At 44.3% G+C, this 18453-nt stretch overlaps 1 protein-coding gene across 1 annotated transcript in view; it reads left to right on the top strand.

Moving 5' to 3' along the window:
- The window catches only part of Mta3 (metastasis associated 1 family member 3), a 130064-nt gene that overhangs the window by 30376 nt on the left and 81235 nt on the right, over positions 1-18453 (top strand). Inside the window, exon 5 of the mRNA XM_005360744.3 lies at positions 7019-7145. Coding sequence (XP_005360801.2) covers positions 7019-7145 — 127 coding nt within the window. The remainder of the gene's footprint in view (positions 1-7018; positions 7146-18453) is intronic.

Below are 18453 nucleotides of genomic sequence, written 5' to 3'. Positions count from 1 at the left end.
GGGAGGATGGTGCTGGGAGGATGCTCAGGGAGGACGGTGCTGGGAGGATGGTGCTGGGAGGATGCTCTAGGAGGATGCTCTGGGAGGATGGTGCTGGGAGGATGCTCAGGGAGGACGGTGCTGGGAGGATGCTCAGGGAGGACCGTGCTGGGAGGATGCTCAGGGAGGACGGTGCTAGGATGCTCAGGGAGGACGGTGCTGGAAGGATGCTCTGGGAGGATGTTCCGGGAGGATGGTGCTGGGAGGATGCTCCGGGAGGACAGTGTTGGGTGGATGCTCTGAGAAGACGGTGCTGGGAGGATGTTCTAGGAGGACAGTACTGGGAGGATGCTCTGGGAGGACGGTGCTGGGAGGATGCTCTGGGAGGATGGTGCTGATAGCGAGCTGGGAGTTGGATGAGATGGTGGCGGTGAGCTTCTGTCATCTTGACACAAACCTACAATTATCTGAGATGAGGGAACCATAACTGAGAAAGGCCTTGATCAAATTTTGCTGACTTCACATTTTCTTGATTAATGATTGATCAAAGCTGGGAGAAGGCCCAGCTTTCTGTAGGCAGTGCCAACACTGGGCAGATGGTCCTGAATGGTGTAAGAAAGAGGCTGAGCCAGCCATGGAGAGCATGCCTCCATGACCTCTGTTTTAGTCCCTGCCTCCAGGTCCCTGCCCTGTGTGAGTTCCTGACTTCCCTTAGTGGTGTGGTCCGACTTGAGCCTTGTAAACTGAGGTAGACGCTTTCCTCTCGAAGTTGCTGTGGTCATGGCGTTCTCTCACCGCACTAAAAACCCCAACCAAAACACTTCTAGTTCTTTTATTTTGTTTCTTAAGTTTCACAGTTTATAGCAGCAGAAAGTTGCATGGTGGCATGCTAAGTGTACAGAATTCCAGATGGACTTTGATATATGATAAGATTGGGTAGCCTTTGCCAGATGCAGTTTTCTTTGAATAAATGTAAAACAGAAATAGCTTAAATTCTTGATGGGATCCTAGCTCGATAGAGAACAGCTGATGAGTCATGGTCGCTCACTGTGTGAAAGGAACATTTTGGAGACAGGCTTAGGCTTCTTAAAGCTGGGGAGAAACGTAGCTGTGCTCCAGGCGAGGGTTATGTTTTTCTGCTTGACTTTCTGTGCATTGGCTGGTTGTTTCCCACTCCCCTTGGAGGGGTCTGTGAGGTCAGGAAAACGTTCAGAGTGGCACTAAACTGGCACCCACCTGCTTGTCAGTCCTCCCTGCATGTGCTCCAGAGTTCTGAAGAGACTGGATTGCGTGTGAGACCTTCATTCTCCTTGCTAGTGGGTTGTGTACTTGCTGTTTGTTAAAAAAAAATTGTTGGCAGAACATGGTGGCATGTGCCTTTAATCCCAGCACTTGGGAGGCAGAGGCAGGAAGATCTCTGAGTTTGAGGTCAGCCTGGTCTACAGAGTGAGTTCTAGGGTAACTAACCATGGCTACAGAGAGAAACCCTGTCTGGAAAAACAAACAAACAAGCCAAAAATTGGGGGCTGGAGAGATGGCTCTTAGGGAGGTTAAGAACACATACTGCTCTTGTAGAGGACCCACGTTGGGCAATTTGTAAGCACCTGTAATTCAGCTCCAGGGGGACCTGATGCCTCTGATTTCCAGGAATACCTGCACTCACATCCAACAAGGCCACTCCCTAAGGATTCAAATATATGAGCCTGTGAGGGTCATCCTTTTTCAAACCATCAAAATCACACTCTACCTTTTTTGAGACGGGGTCTCCCAGAAGCTGGTGCTCATGGACTGGGCTGGACTGCTTTCTGGAAAGCTGCAGGCATATGCCTGCCTGTGGTTCCAGTTTCTCTTCCTTCCCTCTTCCTTCTTTCCTTTCTTTCTATATTATACATTTAGCACACAACTTTAATATGAGGTCCAATTTATCTAGTTGTTTTTCTTGTTTATGCTTTTGCATATAGTAACTATAAGATACCACTTCCTGGTCTAAAAGGTCATGGGGATACCTGTTTTATTTTGAATCTTAGCTCTTACGTTTAGCCTTTGTGTGTGTGTGTGTTTTGTTTTTCATTTTAGTGTATAGTTTGAGGTGTGGGAGTTGCCTTACGTGAAATCAGTGGATTGTATGTTCAGGGTCTGCGCTGTTGCTGCCCTCTGCTCTCCCATGTGTCTGCACCAGTGCCTGTCCCACAGTCCATATTGCTGGAGGGTTGAGATGTACTTTAAGTTCATTCTTAGCTACTCTAGGTCTATAAATGCCTGTATGATTAATCAGATCTGTGTTAATTTTAATGAAAAAGGCAGTTGGAATTCTATTAGGAATAGGGTAGATTAACCTGAGAATTTACTGCCTTTTCAAGCCGTTTTAGCTCTTCCAAACAATGAACGTGGGTTGTTTCTTAGTTGATTTGGTCTTTGGCAGTGTTCTTTTTAGGGTACAAGTGCTGACATTTGTTAAATGTATTATTATCATTGCTGTTTCTTTGTGGTTTTGAGACAGGGTCTTACCATGTACCCCCGGCTAGCCTCAAACTCATTGGGTAGTGAACTTGCATGACCTTCCTCCTGTTTGTTGTGTTGGGATTGCAGGGTATGCTTCCATGCTTCTGTGGCGGTGACTTTCCTCTTTGGTTACACTGTACTTTATAGCTCTTAGAACTTTTCAACCAGTACCATTAGTTGTATAAAAAATAAAATTTAGGACTGTCAAGATTGCTCAATGGGGAAAATACTTGCCACACAAGCAGGCGGATGACCTGAGCTTGTTCCCCAGATCCCACGGCGAAAGGAGAAAACCAGCTCTCTAAAGTTGCCTTCCGACCTCCACGCGCTCCCTGTGGCATACACTCCCATACTCTTACACACATGCTTTATTTTTTATTAAAATTACTTTATGTGTATGAGTGTTTTGCTCATGTATGCCTGGACTTGCTTGGTGCCCGTGGAGGCCAGAAGAGGGCATTACATTAGATCTCCTGGAACTGACATTACAGATGGCTTTGAAACATCATATGGGTGCTGAGGATCAAATCTGGGTCTTCTGGAAGAGCAGGCAGTGCTCTTAACTACTGAACCATCTTTCTAGTCCCTCAGGTACAGGAAGGAAGGAAGGGAGGGAGGGAGGGAGAAAGAGAGGGAAGGAGGGAGGGAAAGAGGGAGGAAACAAGCCGAGTGTGGTGGTGCACACCTTTAATCCCAGTCAGTACTCAGGAGGCAGAAGCAGGTGGATCTCTGTGAGTTTGAGGCCAGCCTGGGTTACAAAGCGAGTTCCAGGACAGCCAAAGCTACACAGTGAGACCCTGTCTAAAAAAACAGAACCAAAAATGCCCAAACCAAAACAACAAAAAAGGGTGAGGTTTGCTGTTGTTGCTGTGATATGTATTGGTGCTTTTTGCTCTTCAGGGCACCGTTAGAGTTCAGTCAGCCATATCTTCTGGAGCAACAGTTTATCAAACTCCAGTTAGGTAAAGAGCATAATTCTGTATGTGGTGTTTGCTGTGGTGATAGTGCCAATGCAGCAACAGCTTTATCCATCTCCCCAGGTGAGACGGGGATGGCTCCTTTAGGGCTGTGCTTCTCCTGTGTACGGCTTCAGAAAGAACATTCAGGGAGCTTGGTTTGAGCGTGGCGAGACTCCACTTTCTTTTATTCCCCTGATAGTGTGTGTGTGTGTGTGTGTGTGTGTGTGTGTGTGTGTGTGTGTGTGTGTGATTGTGTGTTCCCATGACCACATCTGCACGTATATGGATGTCAGAAGACAACTTGGAGGAGTCGCTCTTCTCCTTCCACTACGTGGGGCCCAGGGATTGGAACTCAGGTCGTCAGGCTTTGTGATGTATGCCTTTATCTGCTGAGCCAACCTGCCTGCTCCTAGGTGAGGCTTTTAGAACCAGTCAGTTTTCCAGGCTTGTTTTCAATTCAGATTTTTAAAATCTGAAATTAGGGAAGATGACAGGCCCTCTTGCAATTGAAAAAGATTTGTGGTTATTTTGTTTGATACAATGCCTTCTATGGTCCCGGGCCCTGAAATAAGAATTGTGACAGTTAGATTTGCTGCTGTCTGTATGGCTCCTCTGGTCTCATGATAAAGGGTTCAGTGTGAAGCCAGATGTTCCAGGTCACTCGAGAGTTGTGCTTCCTGCATGAAGAGCAGCCAGCCCTCTCCCTCTTTCCTGCAGCCTCCCTCTGAGTCTCTGCACTCCTGCTATTTCCCATAGCCACACAGTCTGATCCAGGTGAGGCTGCAAGGGACCAGGGAGCCGCCAGAGGCATTATAGTTTTTAAAAGTTTTTTTTTTTTGTTTGTTTTTTTTTTTTTTTTTTTCGAGACAGGGTTTCTCTGTGGCTTTGGAGCCTGTCCTGGAACTAGCTCTGTAGACCAGGCTGGTCTCGAACTCACAGAGATCCGCCTGCCTCTGCCTCCCGAGTGCTGGGATTAAAGGCGTGTGCCACCATCGCCCGGCTAGTTTTTAAAAGTTGTGTAGCTCAAATTAATCAGAATTTTGTCTGTAAATGATATTGCTGTCCCTTTTCTCTTTAAAGATGTTAAATGTAATGTTGAAAAAAGATCATGTAGCCAGATGTGGTAACACACACCACAATCTCAGTTCTCAGGAGAGAAAGGCCAGAGGATGTTTAGTGTGCTGGCTAGTTTTTTGTCGACTTGACACAAGCTAAAGACATTTGGGAAGAAGGGCTCTCAGTTGAGAAAGTACCTCCATAAGACTGGCCTTTGGGCAAGTCTGTCAGGCATTTTCTTAATTATGATTGATTTGGGAGGGAACAACCCTTGTAGGGGGTGCCACCCCTGGGCAGATGATTGGGGTTATAAAAGAAAGTTGTATAAGAAAGCAGGCTGTTGAGCAGTGGCACACACCTTTAATCTCAGCACTTGGGAGGAGGCAGACACAGGTGGATCTCTGTGTGTTTGAGGTTAGCCTGGTCTACAAGAGCTAGTTCCGGGACAGGCTCCAAAGCTACAGAGAAACCCTGTCTCAAAAAACCGAAAAAAAAAATAAAAACAAAAACACACAAACAAAAACCAAAAGGAAAGTAGGCTGAGCAAGCCATAAGGAGCAAGCCATAAGGAGCACCCTTCAGTTTCTTCTGCTTCAGCTTCTGTCTCCAGCTTCCCGCCCTGCCCTGTCTTGAGATCCCGCCCTGACTGGCCTTATGATGCACTGTCACCTCGAAGTGTGGTGCAATAATCCCTTTCCTCCCCTGAGCTGCCTTTGCTCAGTGCTGTCCCAGCAGGAGAAAAATACCTGAGGTGGTGAGTGTGAGGCCAGCTTGTTACTCGGCTAGTGTGCCCCAAAATCAGAACAAGACACCACGTAGAACCTTGTTGCCTCATTTTTGCTGCCAGCCTTGCTTCTCCGTGGCCAAGGCCAGGAGTCATTTCTCAGTCTCACTGAGCAGCTCCTGGAATAGCACCTGCATGGGAAGACCTCTTTGCTCGTGCACTGGAGAACTGACTACAATTCTAGTGTTGATCATTTGCTCTCCTCTTGGGAGACATTGCACCACCATCTTAACACAAGCTCACCAGGAACGAGTAGCTTCAATTCTAGTCCAGCTTCTTGTGTTGTCACTTTTAAACAAATGAAGTGTGTGGAGGTGCTGGAGGTTCGCTCCCCGATGGAAGGGACGGGTTTCCAGTAGCAACCTCCTTCCTGCTGTAGAGAGGAAAGACAGAAAAGATGGCTAGCTTCCTTTTTTTCTCTTTTCTTTTTTTCCCTCCGTGATGTTGATCTCCATAGGTTTTTGTTTTTGTTATGGAAATAGGGTCTAGACGTGAACTCCAGCCTCCTGCATCAGTCTCTGGTATTACAAGTATGTTTTCCCCCTGCAAACGTGATTTGGTTTATAGTATTCATACAAGACAAAAAAGGGTGTAAGTATTATAAGTCTGATTCCTGTACACACAGGGTAGGGATGAGGCCCTCCAATACTGGTTTTGTTTTTTTGAGACAGTTTCCTTAGAGCCTGTGATGACCTCTCTGATCTGTATGCTTTCATCTCTGAGTGCTGGGGTTTCGGTGTACACCTCCACGTGGAGTCTGTGCAGTCCTGGTACCAATCCCAGGGCTTTCTTTGTTCAGCACTTTGTTTTGAGATCGGCCCTGACTCTGTTGCCCTCGCTCCCCGTCTTCCTGTCTCAGCCTCCTGAGTGTTTTTTTTTTTTTTTTTTTTTTGGTTTTTTTTTGAGACAGGGTTTCTCTGTGGTTTTGGAGCCTGTCCTGGAACTAGCTCTCGTAGACCAGGTTGGTCTCGAACTCACAGAGATCCGCCTGCCTCTGCCTCCCGAGTGCTGGGATTAAAGGCATGCGCCACCACCGCCCGGCAACCTCCTGAGTGTTGAGATTTCAGGCTATGCTACTGCCATTCATAGCTGAGCTCTTAGCTGCACTTTTAATGTTACTTATTATTTTGAAGAAATGTCTTTGTGTATCTGTGTGCACACATATGTGTTTTCAGGTGTGTCTGAGGGTTCTTGGGTGTCCTCTTTCATTATTCTCTGTCTGTTCCTTTAAGAAAACCCCAGCAGCCCCCTATCTTCATTCTCCGAAGCGGGGCTACAAGTTTTGTAAAGACACTGGCTTGTTATGCGGGTTCTGGAATCCTAACCGTGGTCCTTGATCGTGCAGCAAGTGCTCTCGACCACTGAGCTGTCCATCCAGCCACTGTTGGCTCACTAGCTCACTCGCTTGCTTATTATTTGTTTTAAGACAGGTCTCACTGTGGGGTTTGAATTAGTCATCCTCCTGCCTCAGCCTCCAAAGTGCTGGGATCCCAGGTGTATGCCACCATGTCCGGTTCTGCCATTTTCACAATGGTTTTTTTCTTCTTTCTTGGCGGCCTTGAGAGCTTGGTTTTAGGATTGGGATTGCAATAAAAAGTTTAATGTGACATTCAGAAGTGATTACTGTGAAGAAATTATCAGATGGAATACGAATTTGACCTGCCAGTTCACTCTATTTTAATAGCCCAAGAGGCAACATGGGTTGTAACAATGGATTCTTTGAATTTTGTTTGTGTAGAAGAAACAGAGGAAGAAACGGAGATGACGGTTGAGGCTGACTTGACTGAGAAGCAGAAGCATCAGTTGAAACATAGGGAGCTCTTTCTGTCCCGCCAGTATGAATCTCTTCCTGCAACGCATATCAGGTGAGACCTTTAGAAGTTTCCCTAACTTCCCTAAGTGCCCAGAAACACTGTGACCAAAGCCCAGACCAAAGCCTTCTTGAAAGCCCTTCAAAAACCCTCTTCAAGATTTTGCTCAGCTTGGCATCCGGCAGACTTCATGGGTGTGATCTTGGAATTTATGGTGTGCATTAACATACAGAGGTCCTGGCAGGTCTTCTCGTTGCCTCCTCACTAACAGTTTATCTGAGTGTATTAGCATCACACACAGCAATGTCTAGCAGATACTCTTTGGGAAGTGCTTCTTCAGATCCCTGCAAATGATACAGTGAGAATACAAGGCCAGAACACAAGAGCTCAGGGTTTGGTCTGCAGACACACGACTCCAGCCCTCGTAGGATGTATGGCTTTTTATTTTCTTGTGAGTATCGCTGGGATGAAAACCCAATGCTGGCATCAGCTCTGTGCATTTGCTTGGTTTAAAACTCTAACAGATGCGTTTTTGTTAGAAATTGAAGCCTCACTTGTGCTAGGCAAGTGCTCTGCAACTGAACTGGGCTCATGACCTTTGTCCTGGGCACTGGTGGGATCCAGTCCTTGCTTTATCATCTGGAGGACGCGAATAACTGTGAGATTATTTCAGATTTTATTAGTGTTTGTTTATTCTATATAATAATGGTTTTTGTTATGAAATTGTCATACATTATTTTTTACCTGTGCATATTTTTTTTGAGATAAGGTCTCTTATAGCCCAAACTGGTCTTAAATTGCCAGGTAGCTGAGGCTGGCCTTCAACTCCTGATCTTCCTGCATTGACCCTTCAGGTAGTAGGGATTATAGGCATGCATCACTGTACCCAACTGACATTTTCTTAAAGATGTACATAACTAAAAAGTCATAGGCTATGATTATTTAGCTGGAAGAAGCTAGGATATAAAGATTCATTTGAGCTCAAGAAGTTGTGGTCATAGATTCTTGTTAGATCTGACAAATGGCTTAAAGAATATATCCAAAACACACAGCGTATTTTTAATTTACCCTTCTGATAGCTTGGAATCTGTTTACAAGTAATGTTGGTTTTCTTTAACAGATTGCTTGGAATGGAAAAATGGTGTTTTTCATCTTCCATAAGGCCTGAGAGAGTGTATTTTAATATAATTATCAAGACACTTATGCAAGGGCTTTACCTAGTGATGATGCTTTGAATTATGTCGAAGAGACATTTATGCCTTTTTCCTGTGTGTTTTCTGGGTTGAGAGAAAGGAGAGGGAAGTCGCGCTTTCTCCTCTATGGCTCCCGTTTGCAAATGCTTGAAGGCAGTTGAAGCAGTCTCTAGCAAGACACAGAGCCTGGCTGAGCAGCCCACATGCTGATTTAGAACAAGGGCTCGGGAAAGTGGTCTTGACATTTTCCAGTGTTGAAGCCCTGCCCTATCTGCCTCTGCTTTAAAAGGAGAAAATTGCCGAAGCCCCATTGTTCTTTGGCAGCTATAGGGGCAATTTGGTGAATACTGACTTTTTGTTCTCAGAGACACCATCAAGTGCCCAGAATTTCCTCCTTACTGAATGGAACTTGGGGAAAGCCTGACTGAGGTGTTCTCGAGCCCTGAGTAGGTGAACTTTAGTTCTCACTTGCTGTAAGCCTCCGTGTGTGGCTCAGAAGCAACGCTTTGTTCCCTCTCACTCCAGCAGAAATGAGAGAGACAGTGAGACCTGGGCTTGTTCTGAGCAGACTGGCATGGAGCATGAGCAGTGAGCATCCATCTGGTGCATTTTCAGGGGTGCAGGAGCAGGGCAGAGGCAGTACCCTTCACTCATCTGCTGTGGCTTGGGACTTTAATAAAAGATTTTGTGATGCACATAAAGCGCAACGATTTATTGTCATGCCAACAGTATTGTTTATCTTGCTGCATTAAGCCATTTTATGTGTGCATTTGAAGGTTTTCATACATGTAGTAAATACTGCATGCTCTTTCAGTGATCATCCTGTGATTCATGAGCAGTCCTTCATTCGTTTCTAAAAGACAGAAATGTTCTAAGTTTGAGGAAGGCAACACAGTTACAGTTGGAGGGGCTGATGTGCCCATTGCTACTTGCCTCATTTCTAAGTGTAGCCCTCTTTCTACTCTGTGGCAGTAATCAGTTTTACAAATGGCCTGGGCTTATATGTGCTTCGTGTTCTAACAGCTATTGGGCTTTTTATGCTAGGGCTGCTTTTCAAGTATTTAATCCTCACAGTGAGTCTCTAAGTAGATCTGTTATTATCCCTGTTTACAGATGAGGGGGCCAAAAGCACAAAACAATTACAATCTTGCCTAAATCTCCCACTTCTTTAAATTGCACGTTTAGATATTGTCTGACTCCGAACTGCAGATATTCAGCTTCACTAATGACTCATGCACAGCTAGCGCCAGAAAAACATCAGGCACAATGAGAGCTCTGAAGTCACCTGTTGAGTAGGTAGGCTTTCTGAATGTCAGCCTCACAGAATTCTTCTATAGATTCAAGTCAGTTGGGTAGATCTAAAATTAAAGCTATTTAAGCGTATAAGTTGGATTATTATTCCAAAAGATAATGTTACAATGCTAGCTGCATGTAGAAAGCAGGAAATAGCCCTCTTCCCCTGGTTTATGGTTGTGTCTGGCCTGAGCGTCCCCACATGTCCGATGCACTAAGCTGAGCCTTTCAACAGCTGTTAATTACAGCACTGGTGCATGTAACGATTCCATCTCTTCCCAGCCTGTGGCACAGCTAGTCATAATTAAAAAGAGCTAATTCTTTCCATCTCTACAGCCCTAAGATCTGGACCACAGCCTTTAAAATTAGGCTTCAGTGTGCCTTAAAAAACTTGCCTTAGATGCTGGTGTTGTTGGTCCCAGTGTGTCCTCTAGTAACAGGTTTTGGATCTGAATATTTGTTCTCCAGGCGTCTCTTGTTGCAAAGCATGAACAGTCATGGAGACATCTATATATCCGTGCTAGTGGACTTTGCCCTAGTTTATGGACCTGTCTTCCTCATGTTTAGCTCTGGCTGTGCTGGGCATCGTACTCATTATCGTTGTTGGTGTCATCCCCTCATCTCCCCACCCCCAGTTCTGGGGTTGGATCCAGGGTCCTGTGTATCTTCAGTCCAACTATGCTTTTTATTTTTATTATTTTAAAAAATAATTATTGAACTTTGTTTGCTTCAAGAAAGTTTTACTCTGTAGAGCGGGCTGGCCTGGAACTCCTGTCAGTCTTGATCTCGGCTTCCCTAGTGCTGGGATTACTGCCATGACCACCACTTGCTTGCCCAGCTATGGGTTTTTATTATAGCTATTATTATTTAAACTATTCTTTACACTTATTTATTGATTTGTGTCTGGGCCTGTGGGCATGTGCATGCCACAGTATATGTATGGAGGTGACTTGTGAAAGTCGGTAGCTTATTTTTCCATATAGGTCCTGCGCATCAAACTCAGGCCAGGATCAAGCTCAGGCTGTTCCCTTTAGCTAGTGGCAAATGCCTTTCTTTATCTTCTGAGCCATATTGCTTTCTTAAAGGGGCCAGAGAAGCTATTTCAAACCTAAATTTGGTGACGGTAGTAGTAGGATAAGTTTTGAAGGCCAGGTGTTCAGTCTCTGCTTCACAGGTAGCCTGAGACTCTTTGGAACAGTTGTCAGGTTAGTACACCAGAATCCAGACGACGCCATCCCCGTCGCTGGCTCCATGCAGAAGAATGGCGAAACCACCATCTGTAGAATGCGTCTTTGTCTAAGGCTGCCATGTGGCGGCTCCAAATGAGGAGTTGTCTGTCTTAATTCAGTTCTGAGAGTCTCTTGAACAACTGTTAAAATCTTGCACCTTATGTAAAATTTGCCTAAATAGTTCTGTTTAGACTCCAACTTAGGCTGCAAGATCTCAGAGGTCAGCGTCTCGGTATCTTTCCTCCCCTCTGGAGAGCTGTACACAGGCCCTTCAGAATTAGAAACTTCCACTGAGTCTGCTTTAATTTTTATTCTTTTTTTTTTTTTTGAGACAGGGTTTCTCTGTGTAACAGCCCTGGCTGGCCTGGAACCAGGCTGGCCTCAAATTTACAGAGATTCACCTGCTTTTGCCTCCCAGGTCCTGGGATTAAAGGCATGCACCACCACTGCCCAGCCTTAGTTTTATTCTTGGAAATAAAAGTTTATTAAGATAAATAAATAAATACATAAAAGATAATCTCTTTTCATTTACAATTGACCTTACATAGAATTTGAGATTGAGAGCAATTGGAATTGAATTTTATTTAAATGTCACTAGAATTGGAATTAAAGATTGGGTGTGTGATAGACAGGCTGCTCAGGACGTTGGGGTGGGAAACGACTTGCTTGGAGTCAATGCCAAACTTCTACATGGCCCACAAGGCAGAGGACTGGATGGGGGGTGCCTCTATAGACTGCTGTCAAGCAAAGTCACCTTGAGCATTTTTTCAGCAACCGTGATGGGGGAAATGAAAACGCGCGTCAGGCCAGCGAGAGGTCTCTGTGGGCGGGCTTACTGCAGCCTTTATGTTTGTGTCTGTTTGTGAGGGTGAGGACACTGGTGTCAGGATGTCTCTAACTTTCTTCTTACAGACAGCCTTGCATAGCTTAGGCCACCCTAGAACTACTGTCTAGTCCAGACTGACCTCAACTAGGTGCCAGAGCAGGGCAGTCCAGGTTAAGCAGGGAGCAGATAGGGTCTCTGAGCTGCAGGGTCCACCTGCAGGGCTGGAATGAGATGCTCCACCATTGCTCATGCCCCCCAAGTGCTGGGATTTAGAACATCGAGCCTGGCTTTCATAAGTAAACATTCATTATATATTATGATATCATAAATTATGTATCATATTCCACATATATTCTATACGTACATGTATGCGTGTTCATGTGGATTCCAGAGGTCAACTGTGGACATTGTTCTTCAGGTGTTGTCTACCTTTTGAAAAATATTTGTTTACTTTTTTACTATTTTGTGTGTGCATTTTGGGATAGGGGTTGCATCTAGCATGTGTGGAATGATGGCAGAGATTTACTTGTTTACTATTTCGTGTGTACATTAGGGTGGCAGAGACTAAAAAAGTGGTTCAAACCCTCCTTCTCTTGGCTGGAGTCAGAGGCAGCCATGAAGCCCCGTGGCTGCTGTTAGCCAGTGACCCTCTCTATAGGCTATCCCATGTTTTCTGAGTCAGGGACTCTCACTGGGGCCTCACGTTTATTGAGGAGGCTAGGCTGCCTGCTGTGAGGCCTAAAGATCTGCCTGCCTCCACTTCCCAACCCCTAGGATTACAAATCTTAGCTACCATGCCCTCCCCCTTTTTTTCTCTTTGTTTTTGTTTTTTGAGACAGAGTCTCCCTTTGTAGCCCTGACTGTCCTGGAACTAGCTCTGTAGACCAGGCTGGTCTTGAACTCATAGAGATCCGCCTGCCTCTGCCTCCCGAGTGCATGTGTGTTGCCATGCCATGCTCTCTTTTGTTTTCTTTTTCGTTTTTAAAGTGTTTTATAACGAAACAGGCAGTACAGATAAATTTACTTTTGCTTATTGAAGTGTGATGTTTTCTTGAGAGAAATAGTCATAGGATTGTTTGAATTATGAACGAAACTGGCAATTTCATGGTATATTACCACTGGAAGATGAAACCTAGCTGTTTAGATGCATTTGACTGACTTGAAAATGAAGAGTACCTGTTACACAAATCTCTAGTTGTCAGTTGTTTGCCAATGTGCATAACAAGCTATCACATACAATAATGTATGCTTTTATATATCAGTTATATTTCACTGAAGGAGAGAGATTGTTTCCTTTTTTTAAAAAAGATTTATTTATTTATTTATTATGTATACAACATTCTGCCTCTATGTATGCCCGCACGCCAGAGGAGGCCAGATCTCAGTACAGATGGTTGTGAGCCACCATGTGGTTGCTGGGACTTGAACTCAGGACCTCTGGAAGAGCAGCCAGTGCTCTTAACCTCTGAGCCATCTCTCCAGCCTCCAAATATTTGTCTCTTAAGTTAGAAATTGAATATACTTGCAAAAATATCAAACAATATTATTTTTCTTTGAGGGACTGTTGTCTATGTATGGATGGCATTTAGCCCTGGCTGGCACAGTACTCATTTTGTAGCCTAGACTGACCTCAGACTCAAGTAATTTTTCTCCCTCAGATTCCTGAGTGCTGGAATTGATGTGTGCCACCCCACCTTGAAAATTAAATACTTTTCATTAATTTGAAAAATATACTCATATTTTTCTCAGTTTTAGTTTCTAACGTGGTAAGTTTTTGACAGATATATAACTCACGTAAGCAGAAGGTCTTTGCATTCTCAATAATTTTTAGAGCTGTAAATTGAAATGTAAGGTCAAAAAGTTTGAGAGCCATTAGTTGCTCTTGGAAAATAATGAAACAATAGAATGTGTGTTGCTTATATTAGATATTAAGATAATTGTACAAATCATAATAATTAAGATAAGGGAGTCTCTGCTAGTCAGCTTTTGTGAGTTTGACACAAACTAGACTTACCTGGGAAGAGGAAAATTCAATCAGGAATTGCCTCTGTCATACTGGCCTGTGAGCATGTCAATGGGCTTTTTCTTGATTCATGATTGATGTGGGAGGGTCTAGCCTACTGTGGTGGTACTATTCCTGGGCAGATAGATGGTCCCGGATGGTGTAGCTGAGCCAGCCACGTAGGCAGTGCTCTCCTGTTGTCTCTGCTTCCATTCTTGCCTCCAGGTTCCTGCCTGGAGTTCAAGGTTCCCTCTATGATGGACTATGAATTATAAGATGAATTAAACCCTTTCCTCTTGCTTTTTGGTTGTGATGTTTATCACAGCAACAGAAAACAAGCAAAACAGGGTCATAGTAAGTAGATTGAAAAAATAGATCAATAAAACAAAATAAAATAGCAGAGTCAGGGGCTGATGTCATCTATAATTCCAGCACTTGGATAGCATTTGGGGGTGAGGCAAAGATTGCAAGTTTGAGGTGAGCCTTATGCAGTAAGACCTATTTAAAAAACAAAACAAAATGAAAGAACTGGAACAAACTCATATATACAATGTAGTTTGATTTCTGGTACAAGTGGCATGGCCATAAGATGGGGTGGTATTGCTAAGGCCATTGGTGGTCATGGGGGAAAGAGTATTTCTCCTTTCTTTCTCTGTTTCCTTGGTGTTGGGGTAGCAGGGTGAAGAAACTTGTGTCTGTTTTGCTGCTTCCCTGTGGTGAATACTTTTTGCAGTGTTTCTCTTTACCTGATATTTCTGTATTGGTGCTTAGATTTATGATATGGCTGGAAGAGGGTAGGGAAGGATATATCTCTCAGGTAGGCACGTTTTCTCTTGGAATATATGCTGTGCCTACTGATCCTTCTCAAGTAGTGCCATTCCCCGATGACTAAGCATTCAAATGGATGAACTTATGGGGACCACCATTTTCAAACTACCACATTCTACCCCCTGGCCCCCATAAGCTTGTAACAGTATCATAAAGCAAAAATACAATCAGCCCAACTTCAAAGGTCCCCATAGTCTATCACAATCTCAACACTGTTTAAAAGTCCAAAGTTCAAAGTCTCTTCTAAGACTATGGCAATCTCTTAACTGCAACCTCTGATAAAGTAAAAAAATCAGATCACATACTTCCAACATTCAATAGCACAGAATATGAATTACCATTGCAAAAGGGAGGAAAGGGAGCATAGTGAGGAAATGCTGGGCCAAAGCTCATCCAAAACCCAGCAGAGCAACTCCCAAATTCTGCGTCTCTAAGTCTAATGTCGGCGTACTCTTCAGACCTTTACTTCCCGCTGACCGCAACACTCTTTTCTCTGATGGGTTGGCTCCACACCCAGTCTCCCCTTTTCTTGGCAGATGTCCCATAACTCTGGCACTTCCAACATCTTGGTGTCCACTGACATCCAGGCTTCACCTTCACAGCTTCATGAATGAACTCTCTGGGCTTCCATGCAGGGTCACCCCTAGCACATGTCTGGCTTCAGAGGCTTGGCCACACAGAGAGATTTCATACCCTTTCCTGTGTGCGTGACGCTAAAGCCAGAACCTTGTGGCCAAAGCTGCCAAGCTCTGCTGCTTGATGGGATTTGAACTTGATCCTGCTGTTCAGTTACAATCACACCAGCTTTCTGATGTTGATAGTTTCCTTCACTGTTTAGGCTTTCCTTTAGTTCCTTTTTATAAACTTATAGTTGGACGGGGTCTTGGCCTGAGGTCACCACTCCCTTTATTCCGTTTAGCCTCAGGCTTTTCTCTGAACTTTTCATCCCCTTGAGCAATGATCTTGGCTCCTTTATATTTCCTGGTGCTCCTCTCAAACTGTATATTTTGTATTTATTCTTGCCCCACTTGTTCCTTTTCGTTGGAGATCTGCATAAGAGTGACCACTAGTGACCACATACTACAGTCAATACTAGGCTGTCCTGAACTCTTCTCTGTCAATGCCATTAATCCAAAATTCTTTGATTTAGCCTCAGACAGATTTTTAGGATAAGGTTAAAAAGCAACCACACTCTGCCAAAATATCACAAAAATGATCTCTAGGTCACTTGCAATATTCTTCCCTTCTGAAACTTCTTGATCTGGGCCCCCACAGTTCAAGTTGCCCTGAGCACTATCCTTCATGCTCCCACTGGGATGACCCACTAAACCTCACTTAAAACATTCAATCCCTTTTCTAGTCCAAAGTCCCAAAGCCTTCCAACAAACAGCATGGTTAGGCCTGTCACAGCAATGCCCCTGTCCCTGGTACCAAGTTATGTCTTAGTCACTGTTCTTTAGCTGTGAGGAGACTCCATGACTAAGATAACTCTTTTTTTTTCCTGTTTGTTTGTTTTTGTTTTTCGAGACAGCATTTCTCTGTGGCTTTGGAGCCTGTCCTGGGACTAGCACTTGTAGACCAGGCTGGCTTCGAACTCACAGAGATCCACCTGCGTCTGCCTCCCAAGTGCTGGGATTAAAGGCGTGCACCACCACCGCTCAGCTGGTAACTCTTACAAAAGAAAGCATTTAATTGGTGACTTGCTTAGTTTCAAAGGTTTAGCCTGTTATCATCCATGGTGGCAGGTAGTTTGTGTTGGAAAAGTAGCTAAGTGCTATTTCCTGATCTTTAGGCAACGAGAGAGAGGAGGGTGGGGAGGAAGCATTAACAGAGAGACAGAGATGAGATCCTGGTCCTGGCTTGGGCCTTTGACACCTCAAAGTCCACTCTCAGTGACACACTTCTTCCTACAAGGCCACACCTCCTAATCCTTCTCAACCAGTGCCACTCCCTGATGTCTGAGATTCAAGTAGATGAGCCTGTGGGGCCATGCCCATTTTAGCCACCACGTACTGTTTGGTTCTCTGCTTTTGGGTGTGACTGGCTAACACTGCTGTCTAGAACCATTGATAGACAGCACTATGAAGGTGGTGATCTAAAACTATACACTTCCTTGTTTGTAAAGTGATTGGGAAAGTTCTATGAAGAAAAACTTCCTTTTGTTAAGTATTTGATTATGTTGGCATTTCAACAAAATTCAATTACTTTTATGATTAGAAAATTAAAATGAACGCTGGCTCATCTTATTCAAACTCAGATGAAGTTTAAGTTAAACAATGGTATTTTTCTAAAAAATAATTTTAGCATGACAAAGTTACTTAGTGCACTTAGTTCTGCTCTTAGCATTGTCATAGAATGAGGACCTGAAGGAAATCCAGTGAGAGAGGAAGCACTGCCATAGCTTACACATTCAAGTTCCCACCCCAGACTCCCCTTCCCCATGCCTGCAGGGCCTCCTGCATCCTAAGCAGGTGTTCTAGTACAGGTTTATCCCCAGTCCCTAGAATGCTTTTCAAAAAGAATTTTTAAAATCTTTTCATATAACATATTTGGATCATACATATTTTGATCATATTCTTTCCCGGCTCCTCCCAGATTCTCCCCATTTCCCTACACACCCAATTTTATGTTTTCTCTATCCATCCCTCCCTCCCTCCCTTCCTCCCTCCCTCCCTCCATCCCTCTCTGTCTCTCTCTCGGAAATAAACAGGAAAAGCAACAACAACAACAAAAAAAAAACAAAAATAAGAACAGACAAACTTAAAAAAAAAATCAATGAAACAAAAAAATGTTCACCAAAAAACCCCAAAAATAAACAGCCAGACAAAACAAAGCAAAAGCAAAACAAAACATTAAAAAAAAAAAAAACCAAAAACCATGGAGTCTGTTTTGTGTTGGCCAACTCCTCCTGGGAATGGGGTCTGCTCTGGATTGCGGTTGATAAGCTGAGCCACATTCTATTTGGGAAAACGGTTACTGGATTTTCTCTTTCCTAGCAGGCAGCAATTGTAAAGTTGGCTAAGGGCAGGATCCCTTGTCTACTCCCCTTTCTCAGTGCTGGGATTGTGTCTGGTTTGAACCTGTGCAGGTCTTGTCAGTCTCTGAGAGTTGGTGTAAACATCAGTCCTACCGTGTCTGGAAGATGCAGCTTCCTTATAGTCCTCCACCAGCTATGGCTCTTCCAGTCAAGGGCACAGCCATGAGGAAGGCTGATGTGCACAGCCCCGAAGTACTCATGATTGCGTTGTCCATCTGTGTCTGGGTGCAGCACAGTCTGCTCTGTGCATTGTTTCCTGGCCTGACGTGCTGTGTGTGCTGCTGTCTGGGTTTCCCTGCTGTTCCCATGATGTATCTGTTGTCTGTCCTGGAGAGTACTGTCTTCACATCCTTACTTTGGGACTTCCAGTTCCTCTGATGAAAGGGAGGCAGGCCAAGATGAGGGCTTTCCTTCGGAGTCCTCTTTGGCAGTTTCTTTCCATGCTTGTCACCAAGTCTGTGTTCTTCACATGCCACTGCCACAGTGAACTTCCCCAAACACGGCTTATTTACTAAATCCATTGACATTAAATTCAGACTTCACTCTTCTTTTTTGACTTTTTAATTCTTGAATTCACTTATCAAGTGGGTGTTGAGGTATCTGCCTGTTGTTGTTCTTACACGGTATGTGTCACCCAGAGTAGCCTTGAACTCCTTAGGTAGCCAAGGAGGACTGTGAACTTTCATTCATCCTGCTTTTACCTCCCAGGTGATGGGACTCCAGGCAGGCACCACCTCTCCTGGTTTCTGAAGTGCTGGAGACCAAACACAGTGCTCATGAAAGGCAAGGACTCTTTCAGCTGGGCTGTATCTGCAGATTCCCAAATCACCTTCTTTTCATTTTTGCTTGTTCACATTTGTTAAAGTGTCACAACAGAAAATAAGTACGTGATTAGAAATGTATAGAAGTATCCAGACTATGTCTCTTCTTTGCCCCATTTTTTTTTTTTTTTTT

This window comes from Microtus ochrogaster, linkage group LG3 (assembly GCF_000317375.1).
Source record: "Microtus ochrogaster isolate Prairie Vole_2 linkage group LG3, MicOch1.0, whole genome shotgun sequence".
Classification (NCBI taxonomy): Eukaryota; Metazoa; Chordata; class Mammalia; order Rodentia; family Cricetidae; genus Microtus; species Microtus ochrogaster.
The sequence above is the reverse complement of the archived record's forward strand: the minus strand, read 5'-3'. Positions and strand labels throughout refer to the sequence as shown.